This window comes from Pipistrellus kuhlii, unplaced genomic scaffold (genome assembly GCF_014108245.1).
Source record: "Pipistrellus kuhlii isolate mPipKuh1 unplaced genomic scaffold, mPipKuh1.p scaffold_m20_p_14, whole genome shotgun sequence".
Classification (NCBI taxonomy): Eukaryota; Metazoa; Chordata; class Mammalia; order Chiroptera; family Vespertilionidae; genus Pipistrellus; species Pipistrellus kuhlii.
The window spans coordinates 7,010,518-7,026,060 of NW_023425449.1; the positions used below are offsets into that span (position 1 = coordinate 7,010,518).

The 15,543-nt window shown below is 46.5% G+C and overlaps 1 protein-coding gene across 6 annotated transcripts in view; it reads left to right on the forward strand.

The window, feature by feature from the left end:
• NDUFAF6 (NADH:ubiquinone oxidoreductase complex assembly factor 6) overlaps positions 1-6,612 on the forward strand; it is a 48,803-nt gene extending 42,191 nt beyond the window's left edge. For 5 of the 6 annotated variants that reach the window (XM_045581319.1, XM_045581320.1, XM_036436551.2 and 2 more), the window contains 2 exons: positions 893-949; positions 1,984-6,612. In XM_045581319.1, the coding sequence (XP_045437275.1) occupies positions 893-949; positions 1,984-2,112 (186 nt within the window). In that variant the 3' untranslated portion in view covers positions 2,113-6,612. Of the gene's footprint in view, positions 1-559; positions 695-892; positions 950-1,983 lie in introns of all 6 variants that reach the window. The other variant, XR_004987691.2, reaches the window with a different exon arrangement.
• Positions 6,613-15,543: the final 8,931 nt, after the last annotated feature.

Sequence of the window (15,543 nt, forward strand, 5' to 3'; positions counted from 1 at the left end):
GGGAGAAAGGGCCATTTATTAGGAAGAAGAAAAGAATGATCAAAGAGGTAGGAAAACAGAATCGGTGTGTTAGAAACCAAGGGAGGAACAAATTCTAAGAAGGGGGAGTAGGGAAATGTGCATGCTACAGGGAGATGAAGAGGAAAGAGGTAGGCAAATAGCAAATCGTGGATGGTTTGGAAGAGAGCAATTTTAGTAGACGGGTAAAACGGGGCAGGGGTGAAGATGTGAATCAGGAAGCAGAGATGGTATCACACAAAGGCTTGGGAACGGGTGGGCTTGGTGAGAGCCGGTGGGCATCAGCCCGAGAACCTCAGGGACTCCTAGTCCAGAGAAGTAGGGAGGTGAGTCAGATGAGGTGAGTCAAGGTGCGGAGGTCTCTGAATCCCAAGATGCATAGTTGAGACTTGATCTATCAGGGCCTCATGTTAAAGAAAATAAAAATAAAACAGCTTCTTAGGAACATTAAATTGGCTGGCTGTGCGGAATGAATGAAAGGTTGGGGAACATGGAGGCAGACGATCAGCTAGACTAGAGGATCTTACATTCCTCTGAACAGGAGATATGACCATCTGAGCTTGGAGGTGCTGGGACTTGTTAACACCAGTCTGTCTTCATTTACCCCTAACCACAGCGCTAGAGGGTCAAAGGTACAGGATATTGTAAGGCAACCGGAAAATGCCAAAGTCAACTTGTAAGGAAGAATGGAATTTTTAATATAGTACTTTCCCCCGAGTGCTTTAGGCTTAAGAAAGTAACTGTAATCTGCAGGAGTGAGAGCTATTTTCTCGCTTTTGAGAGAGGCCCTCGCTGTGCGGTTAAACGGCTAGTGTTCACTTTCTGAGGGAGAGTGTTTATTTCCAGAAATATTTCCTTTTGTCTCCCTTCTTAGGCTAGGTCGCTCCACAAAAGTGTTCCTGTGAAGGCATTTCCTGCCTTTCTTCAGACGGTAAGTACATTAACAGGGAAGGCTGCCTAATGAACGAAGCAGGTGTGTGAGACCTTTTTCTGTTCAAATGGTAAATTAACGAGGCTCAAATGCATGTCTTTAGTTTGGAGGCCTTATTTTTGTTTCTCTTCCGCGTGATGGGTTTCTTAGTTGCCTTCCACCTTAGGCAGTGGCCATGCCTGTATTTAGCAGCAGTTTGAATCTGCTTTGCCTTTTACTAGCCATGGGGGTTTAAGGTCCCTGACCACCACATTCCTCAGTATACTCGTGGGTAAATGGGAATCACATAGGACGCTATCTTGTAGGATTGTTAGGTTACTTGTAGCTATATAAGTATTACTTATTATTCTAGTAATGTTTTCTCCTCTGGGACCATATTGTAGCATTGGCCTCTGGACCAGTACTGAGCTGCCACCTCAGAATAACCTGGAAAAGCTTTGAAAACATAGATTCCTGGGGTCTTCTTTCTAAATGAGACTTGGATTGAGGAGGGGGGATTCCTAAGAGAAACTGTGATTTTAAATTAATAAGTTCCCCAGATGCTTCTGATTGTAGCCAGATTAGGGAATCATTATTGAAAAATATATAAAGAAATTAAAACAGCTTCTAATTTTTTTAGCAACTATTGCAGGTCAGGCTCTGAATTAGGTCATTTCATACATTATTCTAAGAATCCTTAGGCATGGTTTACTTCATTTCATAGGTCACAACCAAAGTTCAAAATTTGAGATCTTTAAAAATTGAAAACTCATGCATTTTCTATAATACCAAACATATATTCTACCTTTTCCCCGAAAATATATTTAAAGATTCATTTTTATTCTTGTAGATCTTCTATCCTAGGTCTAATGGAAACTTCTTAGAAGATGTCTTTATTTTTATCTCTCCCTTTTAAAACTCTCATTTAAATTCTTAGTATATTAAAGATCACCTCAGGGAAACTAAAATAGCCTTAATACTGATAATGTTTCTTTAGTTTATTTTTAAAGACTTAATCATCCTATGATCTAGTGACCATTTTTCTCTTTTTTCAGGTTGCTCTGGAGGACTATTTAAAGAAAATCCAAAAAGTGAATTTTGATATATTCCACCCATCTTTACAGCAGAAGAATACATTACTTCCGTTGTCTTTGTATATTCAGTCATGGAGGAGAAGATACTAAAAATAACCTCATGGCACTGATAGTAATTTATTTTTATTAGTTTTACAGAAGTATACTAGTTAGGGTTCTTGTTTATAAGCAGCAGGTACTGACTGTTTACTTGAGGCAAAAATGAATTTATTGGATGGGTATGAATAGCTTACAGAATTGATGAGAAATTACTGCGGGGCTTGGGGAACAAAACATTATTGAGATTCTGCCTCAGACACTGCCTTTGTCTCCACCAGCCCAGACGGTGTCTACTGTCCCATCCCTGTCCGGGGAGCCATGCTGCACCACCAGGGGGCAGAGAGAATGTCTCCTCCCTCCCTCAGCTGGGCCACTGCTAGTGCTGGCTCTGCATTTGGAGAGCCAGAGCTCAGTGCCAGCACAGGTGTGAATGAGTTGTTTGGGGTCCCAGAGAGTGCAGTTAATACGTGAGGAGTGTCAGTCACTGTGTTGAGGGTTTTATCCCTAATGCTGGAGGCCCTGTGCGTGGAATTCGTGCAAGAGTAGGCCTTTGCAGCCCCAGCTTTGTCTAAAAGGACGTCCAGATGGTCGTTCTGCTGTTTGGCCATCGGTCAATTTGCACATTACACTTCTTTTTATAGAGTTCATCCTTACAGCCCTGTGCAATTTTATCCATGATTATGATAAAGTAACTTCTGTAAGGTAAGACAGTTGGCTGTCAAGAGCTAGAACCCTATTTCAACTTTATGTCTGGCTGATTTGAAAGTTTTTACTTTTTTGCTAACCCCACTGCTTCCCTTCTCTTATTCTGTATTGTGGTCACGAACAAAGTTGTATTCATAAAGTGTATTAATGTGAAGTGTATTAGCACAATTATATTGAACATTCATTAGGGAATACTGCACTTTTAAAAACGTGTATACTATCAATAGTTGATCTTCCCACTGACAAGCTCTGGGCTACATACTTTCATCAGTGCTCTCATTTGATCTTTAAAGCACTGTGAAAGAAAGAATTTTTTGGTATTTAAAATATAAAATACACACTAGTTGCAAAACAAAATGGTTTGTATTGCTGCTAACGGCAGATCTGACTCTGAGCGAGTCCCTGACTCCCAGGACCAGGATTATGCCACAGCTCCCTTTCCCTTTCTTCAGTGGTCTTGTCTCCTCTCGGTTCACACCTCCCGTGTTCTGTCCCATATCCCATCTCTCTTAAGCCTTCGGTTTCAGCCATGGAGCAGTGCCTACTAATGATGGCTTGTTTTTTGGCCCGGCGAGCATGGCTCAGTGGTTAAGCATCAGACTGTGAACCAGGAGGTCACATGCCCAGCTTGTGGGCTCGATCCCCCGTGTGGGGCATGCAGGAGGCAGCCAATCAATGATTCTCATTATTGATGTTTCTATCTCTCTTCCTCTCCCTTCTCTGAAATCAATAAAAATACATATTTTTTAAAAATACTTTTTTTTTTGGCAAATAAAACTTAAACTGAGAGCTGCTTATGGGTAAGAATACATTGTTTTGTTCATCTTGGGACCCCCAGCACCTAGAATGGCTTCTGATTTAGAGCAAGTAGAGGTTAATAAATGTATAATGGAATGAATGTGCAATGTGATTGTGCTAAGTAGACTCTAAGTTGATCCTGATGCTGAAAGAATATCCTTGTGTTTAAATCTGTGGCTTATAGAGCTTTTTAGCTTATCTGAAAAAGGCAAGTACAAGGAAATGGGACACATTTCCTCTTGGGATTCTGAGTGATCCAGGGTTGAAGAGTTGGTTAGAGATAGTCTTTGTTGGCATTGTATGTGGGTCTTCCTAGGTTCAATGTGACAGCAATCGGCTGCTACGCCTCTTGGTTCTTATCTGAGGACCTGAAAAAGAAGGGTTTAAACTCTGTTGGATCACTGGATTTTTTCTCTGGCTCAGAAGCCAGTTTACTAGTAAGTAAATTTCAAAGTACTTTCTAAGCCTTTTTAAATTTGATGCTTAGGGATTTGAATGAACTGAAGTTTCCAGTCTCCTAGAGATTAAGATGGGATCTTATTCAGAGACAATTATTCTTCTATTAATTTCCTGGCATAAAAGATACTCCCTTAGATGGTGCCAACATTCTTTTTCATTTTTCACATCTCGGGATTTTTTATTGAGCATTTTAAAGGGGTCAGATACATTTTCAAACCATCTAAGATGTGTTTTGATACTGATTATGTGGAGTGTAATAAATTACAAATGTTAACTACAAATTGCAGGTTAATCTCAATGTAGGTCAAGTTGCATATTATTATAAAATATGTTTTGGGTCGTTCCCAAACAACTGACATTATTTTTTACCTCCTTTTGGTTAAATCTCTCCTTTTGATGAAATTAAATTACTCTTGAGAACTTCCACAGCAGCTAACACCGAGCATGAGTTTGGACAGGTGGTGTGCTCTGCACTCTTACGTTATAATCTTCACAGAGAAGTAGGCCTTTATTTTCGAAATGATAAAAACTGCCTCAAGAGATGTTCAGTTCCAAGTCACACAGCCATCAGAACCAGAGCTGGATGCCAAACCCACATTACCTTAACGCCAAAGCCCACAACCCATGTATCTTTACCATTCTTGAGATGGTAACATAAATTGCCAAGTTGAAGAGTTCAAGGGCATAACTAATTTCAGAAAAATTCAGTACATTAATTTTAGGTACAAATTAGGTTTTTAAAAGTATGGTTACTACATAAATTCCAACTACAAATTAGGCGGGAGGGAACTAGGCAAAAGAAATAGACATTACGTGCTGGTCACTGGGTGGCATATGCAGGAGGGGCATAGCACCCTTTTGGAGGAGAAAGGTTTCCCGGAGGAGATGGTATGTGGGAAGTGTCAGGAAAGTTGGGTGGGAGCCAGGTTACAGAACCCAAGCCTTCCCACTGGGGCTTGTAGGAGGCACACACGCGCATGCGCGCGCGCGCACACACACACACACACACACACACACACACACACCCTGGGAGTTGAGTTCTACTTATGCCTAACCACCCCACATCTACCGTCTCATCTCCAAAGCGTGTCCTATAATAAAGCATCTGCAAGTGATCATGGCTGCTTTCTTTGGTCTCCTTTCACGGCTCCAGGCTTGTTTAGGAGAACATCACAAATATGCTTTCCCAAGCCCCTTTCCTTCAGCTGGACAGTGCTGGGGCTCTTCTGTGATGGTCTGGGCAGCGGACGATGGCCCCTAAATCATACCCGAGGCTTTGGAGTGACTTGAACATGGATGGATCCATGTGCTCTAGAACCTGATTTTAACGGACCAGACTCGGAAGGCTTACTTCTCGGGCAGTCCAGGCCCTTCTTGCCTCTAACCAGTTCCTGCCTCTCCTCAGCCTGTGTCAGGAGTATAGAAGCAATCACACAACGTACCTGGGATGAGGATATCCGTAAGGATTGGGTTTAAAAATGGCCTCCCCTTCAGCATGCGGTCTGCATACAAAAAAAATAAATAGAACAAATGCAAATAAAAGGACAGAGCAAGTGATTAAACTTGAAAGCAAGTTTTGCTCCTCAAAGCCTGTGATGGAGCCGTGGTTGGACATTTGCCTCTTACTGGAAAGGAAAACATGATTGATAGTGAAAAGCAATGATCTGATTGGCTGAAATGTTTGGTCTAGAGGACTACTCCATGTAAAATTGCCTCTGACTTCCTGAGTCCTCTGTGACTGATTTTTCAGTTTTACTTGCTATGGTGTTTTTGTTTCTGTATATGTTAAACCAACTTATCCTGTGTGCTAGCACTAGCTCGTTTTTAATGGGATGTCTTTAAAAGTTATATTAATTCAGAGGATGTTGGGAAATAATTGGCTCAATAACGCAGCTTTCAGTATAACTTATGCCCCAAAACCTTTGTATGAAAAGATTCTGACTAAAAATACCTATTATGTTCATAATGAATACATTGTTTTCTATTTTTATAGACGTTTCCTGTTTAACTTTCACAAACTCTGTGATGTGGGTGTGACTATTGTTTTTTTTGTTTTGTTTTGTTTTGTTTTTTAATTCTTGTACTGGGATAAGCCAAAGCTCAGCAAAATCAAGTTCTTTTTCTTCTTCCCCTCCACCCCACCCCCTTGTCCCAAGGTCACCATAAAAAGCAGGAACAGAATCAATGTTGGCTGCCTTCCAGCTTAATGCTCCATACCTTGTGTAAAGCTGGGATCTTGGAACTCTTTCTATTTACCTAGTCATTTAAGCGACCTAATTCTGAATCAGGTAAATATGCTTAAGCCAAATTGAAATTAAGTGTTTAAATATGCTTATTTTCGCCCAAGACCCTGCCCGCAAGGATGAAGGGAGATGGTAGCAGAGTGTTCACCAATGAAGAAGACCTGCAGGGAGGACAGGGGTAAAAAACACTGAGAGGACTTTTAGGAGGGGGAAGAAGAGGGAGAGAAACTGAGAAGGCTTCAGTATGGACTGATAGGGGTCATAAGAGCAAAATAAAGGGTTGCTGTAATCCAAAATAATAACAATCGTAACACGCTTATTTTCAGGATGATTTTATTTACAGTAATTGCTTTCCTGTTTTTCATGCAAAACATTGTGTTCTTAGCAGGGCCAAGAAGTCTTATTTAAACACGCCTATCTGGTGTCTGGTGACTTCGTCCTTTTTCTTTGCATCTTAACGATAACATCCGGCCGTACCCAAAGTTCCGATCCCGAGGGATTCACATGATACACAGTGTAGTCCTTGTCTGGTTTTCTCTTAACTAGGGCTGTCGAATGCGGTTTGGGCTAAGGAATTTCCACAAACCGAATAGTAGAATGTTAGATCTGGGAGGAACTTAATAGGTCATTTGGTTGCATTTCCCACCCAATGCAATGATCTTTTTCATAGCATCCCTGAGTGTGACTGTCCCCCCCTTGTCCCCAACACCACCAGGGACAGGGCCCTCACCGTGGAAAAGGCAGTTCATTCCACTGAATTGCTGGAAAGTTCTTCCTCCTGCTTTCACAATGAACTGAGATCATGTCTCTCACCCCTTGGTTCCATTTGATATAGTATGGTTCTAAAACTCAAATTGGCCATAACATTCAAATTTCTCCTTCACACAATGAAAATGTAAATAGTTCTCATACTGCCCCCTAAGTAGATGACTTTTAAAAAAAAATGTGTTGCTGTGAAAACGTTCTGACTGAATCCCGTTTTCCTGCGGGTTGGGAAAGAACCTGTAACTTCTCCAGGCAATGTGTTTCCGGAAGGGAATGATCCTCGGATCTCTCTGCTCCCCTCCTTGGAGGTGAAGCCTGTGGGGCGGGGCCTGGCTTGTCTGACCCTGAGTGGCCTGGCGGGGAGCCCCGGGTTTTTACCCACCACCCTGAAAGGGGAACCAGTGAACTCGGGAAGTCTGTCCTAACAGGTCAATGAAACAAGATGGCCGTGAGATAGGTAAAGAGAGCTGAAGCCAGATGCAGTTGGATTAGAGACCCAGTGAAGACAGGGGAAGGAGAGGCAACCCAAAGGCAGCCGCTGGAGGGCATTGTGGACAGTTTTGAGCAACTCTGTGCAAGGTGAGAGACGGAGCTGTTGGCAGAAGCACAAGCATGTTTGAATAAACTTCACAAACTTTAGAGAAAACTTACTTTACCGTGCCTGACAGAACATGTCACCAGGATGAACAATTTTGTGCCTTCTTTCTACTTAGTGTAGGGAATAGTGCCTTTCCAGAAATCAGCATAGTCTACATTCTTAGCTTTCTGGTAGTTTTCTGACATTTCTTCCTATTACCAATTAGCCATTTCCTTATTCTTGAATTGGTTCTAGGACCTGTCCCTTCTGGGCCCTGCTTTGGTAAGGTGCTGTAGGTCTCTACCTGCTAAAATGACAGTCCCGCCCTACCCAGTTTGGCTCAGTGGATAGAGCATCGGCCTGCGGACTGAAAGGTCCCAGGTTCTATTCCGGTCAAGGGCACGTACCTTGGTTGCGGGCACATCCCCAGAGGGGGGTGTGCAAGAAGTAGCTGGTGGATGTTTCTCTCTCATTGATGTTTCTAACTATCCCTCTCAATTCCTCTCTGTGTAAAATCAATAAGATATATTAAAAATAAAATAAATAAAATGACAGTTCTGCCCTACCCGGTTTGGCTCAGTGGATAGAGCGCCAGCCTGCAGACTGAAAGGTCCCAGGTTTGATTCCGGTCAAGGGTATGTATCTTGGTTTCGGGCGCGTCCCCAATAGGGGTTGTGCAAGAGGCAGCTGATAGGATGTTTCTCTCTCATCGATGTTTCTAACTCTCTATCCTCTCCCTCCCTCTCTGTAAAAATATCAATAAAATATATTTAAATAAATAAATAAAATGACAGTCCCCCTGGCCTGCTCATTGTGGGCATAGAATCTTGGCCAAAATAGTCATCCTTTGTCCACTTTGTCCAGGTTTTCACCTGTAACCATAACCATAGGTGTCCTGGGGCTCGGGGCTTCGCAGAAACCTCAAAGGATGAATTGAGAAAGACCAAACAAACACAGACTATGAAAAAATATATTCTATACTAGCTGCCCTACACGTGACCAGATATGCCATCAGTTCTTCTAGGGTCTTCTAGGTTAACTTTTACATCCTCTGGCCACGACTAACCCGTGTGTCTCTGCTGTCCTATACGATTCTTCCTCTGCTTTGTAATTCTTCTGCTGGTTTCACTTCCTTGCTCTTTGGATAAAAACCTAAGTTTCCAACTGTGGTCAACAGAGTAAGAGTCCCCCAAAATTATGTTGCCGTACACAGCAAAACAGACTTTGCAGGTGTGATTAAATTAAGGGCCTTCTATGGGAAGATTATTCTGGATTATCTGTGTGGGCCTACTCTCATCATGGGAGTCCTTACAAGAGGGAAGCAGGTGGGCCCAAGTCAGAGAAGGAAGACGTGGTGATAGAAGTAGAGATGGGAGGAAGGTGAGGCCATGATCCAAGGAATGCAAACGGATTTCAGAAGCTGAAAAAGACAGGTTCCCCCCTGGAGAATGCAGCTGAAGGGCGCTGAGGAACATTTTGGGTGAAAACCAAGGCTACTCCATCATACTCTTGGATGTAGAATCAGCTTTCTGAAAACCTATGAAGACGTATCAGCCGCTGCTTTTGCATATCATTGTATTGGGCTGATCGTACAAACTAGTGGGTTCCCCCCAAAAGATATGGTCAAGCCTTCAGCCCAGAACTTGTGAATGTGATCTTATTTGGAAAAAAAAAATTATTATTATTTTTTGCAGATGTAATTAAAGATCTCAAGATGATATAATCTTGAACTTAAAATGGACCCAATGTTCATGAAGGAGAAAGGCAGGGGTGCACTTGAGGCACAGAAACCCACAGGGCCAAGGCCTTGTGAAGAGGGAGGCGGGGTCGGAAGCCATGCTGCCAGAGCCCATGAGCGCCCGGGCCACCAGATGCTGGAAGAGGGAAGGAGGTATTCCCTCCTGGAGTTTACAAAGGGAATGAGGCCCGGACAACGCCTTCAGGGGTGGCGGTAGGGGGTGAGGCCCAGACTTCTGGTCACCTGAATTGCGGGAACATAAATTTCTTTTGCTTTTAAGCCCAGTTTGCGGCATTGTTATGGCACCACAGAAGACTCAGACAGCCATCTTCCTCACAGTTGTCTGCTCTGCTGAAAGCCAGTAAGATCCTGTTTGCCTATCGTGTTGCAAACAAAAGACACCTGCCCCCCCCCCGCCGCCCTCCCATTCCTCTATGCTTCTGCTTCTGCTTCTTGCCTCACCTCTCCTATGCTTTGATGACCCAGCGGCACACGTGTCTCTGCCTTTGCTTCCAGCACGCATGGTCCAGCCAGCGTCAGATGAAAATGTTCAGCGACCAGGAAGGCACAGGTGCTGAGCGATCGGAATGGATGTTGGCTGCAGGGATGGAGCCAAGTCCCTGCCAGGCAGGCCCTCTTCAGGTGCTGGGTCGTGGCTACCAGATTTGGGCCAGAGTCCTCAAGGTAATGCTCACCGTGTACCCGCCCTGCGCTAAGGGGACTATCTTCCTGAAACCTCATGACAGCCGGAGGGGTGAGAAAACAGGCTCAAAGGGGCTCAGGGATGTGCCCAAGGCTGCACAAGTGGCCCAGCAAGTGCCAGGAGAGGTGAGCGCTGTGCTCATGGCACAATCTAGAACAGAGAACTCAGAGTGTGCAGAGGCCCAGGGGTTTCCGGGAGTCAGGGGTTTTAGCTGTTTCTGGAAAGGGGACCCGGCCCTGAGGGGGTCTGCCTGGAGCCAGCGGTAGTGTGTGGGTTCTCGACTTCACGCAGGAGAAAGCTCACAGCGGGAGTCCAGGTGACGTGTGGAGGGCGTCTGTGAAAGCTGGGGACCTGACACTGGGAAGGGCTGGGGGCTGAGCCCGGGCTGGGCTGCTCTGGCTGAGGAGTCAGAGAGAAGGGAGCGCTGGGGGCAGGCTCAGGGCAGTTGCCTGGGATGACCTGCCAGTGCCCATTGCTGCCCTGGCTGCAAGCCTCATGGGGTCCTTTAGAGTCTAGGAGGTGTGTGCCTGGGGGGGTGGGGGAGCAGGAGTGTGCCCCTGGAGGGAAAGGGCTCACTAGCAATTTGGTTGGAGGGGCTTTAAATGCTGGACAGAGGTCTTAGGAGAGGATCTCCGTAGAACATTCATCAGCTTTATGCTGATGGACCAAAATGCGGTTTATTCTTTTAGCTTCATCTGTCCTTGGGTGTGGTTGGCAAATGGCACTCGTTGGATTTCTGTACCTGTCTCCCTGAATAGGAGGTTTAAGCCGTTCACCCTCTGGCTGGGGAGGAGAAGTGCAAACCATTTTACTCTTTGAAGGGTCCCGGGTTTAGGGCAGACAGGATTGACTAGGTGGCTGCAACCTGTCTCAGTTGCCCTATTCCGCTGTCCTCACTGACCGGCCGCCCTGCCTCACAGCCAGGGCCCAGGAGCTGAGGAGCTGGTAAGACTTCCTGAGCCTGGAGGCTCCCCCACATGTGCTGTCCTCTCCCTGCCTGCTTACCAGACCTGGTCTGCAGGGAGGTGTCGGCAGGGAGAGGACAGGCGCCGGTGTGAGGTGGGAGCAGAGACCAGGGGAAGCAAGCACACCTGCCTCTCTAGGCTGGGAAGGGAAGGGGGAAGCCACAGAGGAAAAGGGCGGGGCCTGAGGTGAGAAAGAGGAACCAGAGAAACCCACCTCCACAGAGGCGTGGCCCCTGGGGCTAACCACTGAACACCTGTGCTCCCCAGACAGGCGGGGGGGAAGGGGGGAGCAGGTGGGGGGGGGGGGGAGAGAATCAAGAAAGGGGGCTGGTGCCAGGGAACTTACCAGCAGTTGACCTTCTTTCCCATTCCCCAGGATGCTGAGGGTCGTGGCATTTCTGGTTCTACACATGTAGGTGGACTTTCCCGGAGCTTTTACATCCAGTCCCCAGTGATTCACTGTTCTATTTCACGAGTTAGCAGATCTATCACACATATGCAAAGCTGAGCTATTTCAGGGCTCGTCCTTCTGAGTCACTTGCTGACTTTTTATTTTCTGCCACTGCTCTAGAATTGCACCCTCTCCTTCAGTGTACACAAGTGATAGCTATGTCCTGACCTTTCCCTGTGTTCTTCTTTTGTTCAGTGAAGATCAAAAACGGCATCCGCCAGCCACGAGGCGCATGGTTTTCTTTAATATTTCATGGAGACTTATACAGCTGCTGACACGAGCCCTTCAATTTCCATCTGAAACAGCAAATGCGCTAATAATACAAATGCTCTTCTGAGATGAGCGACAGGGAAAAGCCTATAGCAGGTTAGCCTTGCCTTTGAAGGGATCATCCAACTGTGGGCCCATCTTGCCAAGTTGCCAACTCTTCAATTTAAAAAAAAAAAAAAAATGTTTAATAGATCTACTTCACCCATCGTTGCTGCGAAAGTCTAAACACCTACCTCAGTTTTTTGTCAACAGCAAGAGGGCTGAAGGAGACAAGAAGGAACTTACCTAGTGACCAAAGAAAGGATGAATTGGTCATGACTGAGAAGACCATGTGTTTCATTCTCCACACTGCTTCTAGAAGGTCTCCCCTGGGCAACGTTTAAATGTTGTTCTGTCCCTTTGCGTGGGGGCTTCTCCAGGGGTGTCAGTGTGGCTGGAGAATGAGGGAATCGTCATACGAAGGGAGTGAGAGTCTGTCTCCCCTGACCGAAAATGCTTCTCCATTTCCCCTTCTGACGGTAGCTTTCTACTTGACTCAGCCACCCTGGTTGGAGCTGTGTGGCACCCACCGGGCCGACACACACTTCCCCATTCATCTGACCACATCAGGAAGTCAGAAGCACAACTTGGACTCCACAGGAGCTTTTCGGCCCACGTGCTTTCCATACAGAAGTCGCAGGCCCCGCATGAGGATCTTTGCCCTGTGCCCAGGTTTCTCCTCATAGCGTCCTACCTGGTTGCTCAGCGGCTAGTTTTGGGAGAAGCGTGGGCCTCAGAGAGCAGCCCACGGCTATTGATCCAGGTGGATACCCTAAAAATGGCCGATATATCGACACCGTAACACTTAAGGAATGGTACTCCCCCACCGCTGCCATGTTCTCAGTTTTATTTTTATTTATTTTTATTAATATATTTTATTGATTTTTTACAGAGAGGAAGAGAGAGGGATAGAGAGTTAGAAACATCCATCAGCTGCCTCTTGCACACCTCCTATTGGGGATGTGCCCGCAACCAAGGTACATGCCCTTGACTGGAATCGAACCTGGGACCTTTCAGTCCGCAGTCCGACACTCTATCCATTGGGCCAAACCGGTTTTGGCCATGTTCTCAGTTTTTTAAAAAGCTTTCCTAGATGTCGCCGATGGTCATTTTGCTCGACAGTTGTGACAACAAGGGCCCAGATCATGCTTTTTATGTTGATTATGTTCAATTTATTTGGGCTTATCTACAATAATAAAAGTGTAATATGCTAATCAGACTGGACGTCCTTCAGGACAAAGCTGGGGCTGTGAGGGAAGCTTGGGTCCCGGGTGCCAGAGGGAAGCTGGTGCCAGCAGCTGGGGGAAGGAAGGCCTGCTCTTGCACGAATTTCATGCATCAGGCTTCTAGTTTTGAAATAAAAATAAATTATTTTAGAGAACCAAAAGTGACTGAGGGTGGCTGAACAGAGGGTTGGTATGATGAATTAGGAGTCTCTGTTGAAATCGACAGAAAACCCAACGTACACTGACTTAAACACCAGAGGGAATGCCTCTTTTCACCTAACAAGACCAGGCAGACGGTTCAGACTGTACATAAGGCTTGATGATGTCAGGGTCTGGTTTCTCTTCCTCTCAGTTCGGCTTCCACTATGTGAGCTGCATCTGAGGGCAGACTTCTTTCATGGGGCTGAGATGGCTGCCAGCAGTGCTTGGGGATTTATGATTCCAATATTTCACAACTAAAAAGTGAAAGTAACGTATGGCCATGGTAGACATTGTTTTCACCAGTATGTCATTTTTTTTTTTAAACTTATTTTATTGATTGTTCACAGAGAGGAAGAGAGAGGGTACCGGCGCAAATTGAATTTTTCAACCCTAAAGATAAACTAGATAAGTACATTGAAGGAAGGGGGAGAGGGGGAGAAGGCAAATATTTTTATTGATGGGTGAGTGACCAAGAATGTTTGGTGACTAATGGTCTATACTAGACCTTAATAACCAATGGGGTCCTAAGATATGGTGACTGGAAAAGATTTGACTTTGGGTGGTGGACACAGGGTGCAATATACACATCTTGTAACATAGAAACCCACACCTGAAGCCTACGTGTTCATGCTGACCAATGTCACAATACATTTAAAAAACAACAACCAAGGAGACACTGCAATTCCTAATCTCAAAATTTTAAGGTATTTAGGAGATAATAAAATCTGTCTCTTTCCCACTGATAGCTGTTACTCTGCAGGTAGAAGGGTGTGAGGATGAATGAATGAATGAAGGTGGGGTCGGCTTTGGTTGAGTGAAGAGCCATCCATACAGAGACAACTGTGACGGACGCATGTAAAGATCTGTGTGGTTGTGATCCTGTAAGTTTCCCCATTTTAAAAAAAAGTTTGACCTTGACAGTTTTTTTTCTTCTTTTTTTCTAGCTACTAATTTTTTAAAAAAAAGTTTTTGTTTCCGAGACATTGGAGCAGGGGAGAATGGGAGGCCGAGGACCTGGAGCGGCTAGAATCCCAGACTCGAGACCCGCTCACATTCCCTCGGTGGGTGCCTTTCGTTGCTGGCGGCTCTAATTCGGGTGCAATCAAACGGAGGTGAAATGATCCCTGAACGAGATCCACGGGGAAGATACCCTTAACCACATCTAATGGCCTTTGCCTGAAGTGCGGGTGCCGTTTCCCCAACCCCTGTTCTTTTGTCTGGCCGAGAAGCCTCCCGCACCCTCCAGCGCACTTAGCAAACAGGTGCTGTTGATACCTGAAAAAGGGCTGGTCCAACCTTACACACGCTACCATTACAGCTTCCCGGGACGTGAAGTAGTGGGTGAGGTTTTGCATCAGCAGAGAAAAGTTTTGGAAGGACGGAGATCTAAGGAAGGAAACAAAGCCACGCACTTAAAAACAACAACAACAACAACAACAAAAAACACGGCGTAGCCAAAGCCGGTTTGGCTCAGCGGATAGAGCATCGGCCTGCGGACTGAAGAGTCCCGGGTTCGATTCCGGTCAAGGGCATGTACCTTGGTTGCGGGCACATCCCCAGTGCGGGGTGTGCAGGAGGCAGCTGATGGGTGTTTCTCTCTCGTCCATATTTCTAACTCTATCCTTCTCTCTTCCTCTCAATAAAAATCAATAAAATATTAAAAAACACACACACACACACAGCGTAGGTGGGCTGTACAGAGCACCCGGGGCAAGCGTGGCAGCAATTCTCTCGGGTTTCAAGCCCCCGCAGTTTTAAGGAAAAGCAAATTTGCGCGAAGAGGGCTCGCCTGCCCCATGGGAGTAGCAAGCCAATGTCCACCGAGCGAGCGCCTTTGGGTCTCTACATCCAAAGCCTTTCTCTTCCTGCAGGCTGCAGAAAGCCCAGCCCTCCGTCCGTCCGTCCCTCCAATCTACCCTAAGAACTTTCCAGAACGCGCACAGTCCTTTTTGAAGGCTGGCGGGCGCCGGGCGGGACAGGTGAGGCAGCTCACCTGCACGCACTCCGCTCCCGGGCGCGCTGCGCACGCCGCGCGCGGGAGCCAATCCCAGCCCCGCAGGCCTCGGCGGGCGTGGCCTCCTCCGGGCGGCCCCGCCCCTAGGGCGCGCCGCGCAGGGAGGGCCCCGAGGGGGCGGGGCGAGGGGAGCGGCAGGAAAGGGCGGGGAGCGCGCCGGGCGGGGGTGCTCGTGCGCGTGCGCTCGCGCCTCGGGGGTGGGCGGCGGCGCGCCCGGGTGCGCGCGCAGAGGAGAGGCAGCCCCGGCGGCCGCGGTGGGGTTCGCCTGGAGGGCGGGAGAGTCACCTGAGAGCGGCAACGCCCGGCCCCCGCCCGCCCGCCCGCCCGC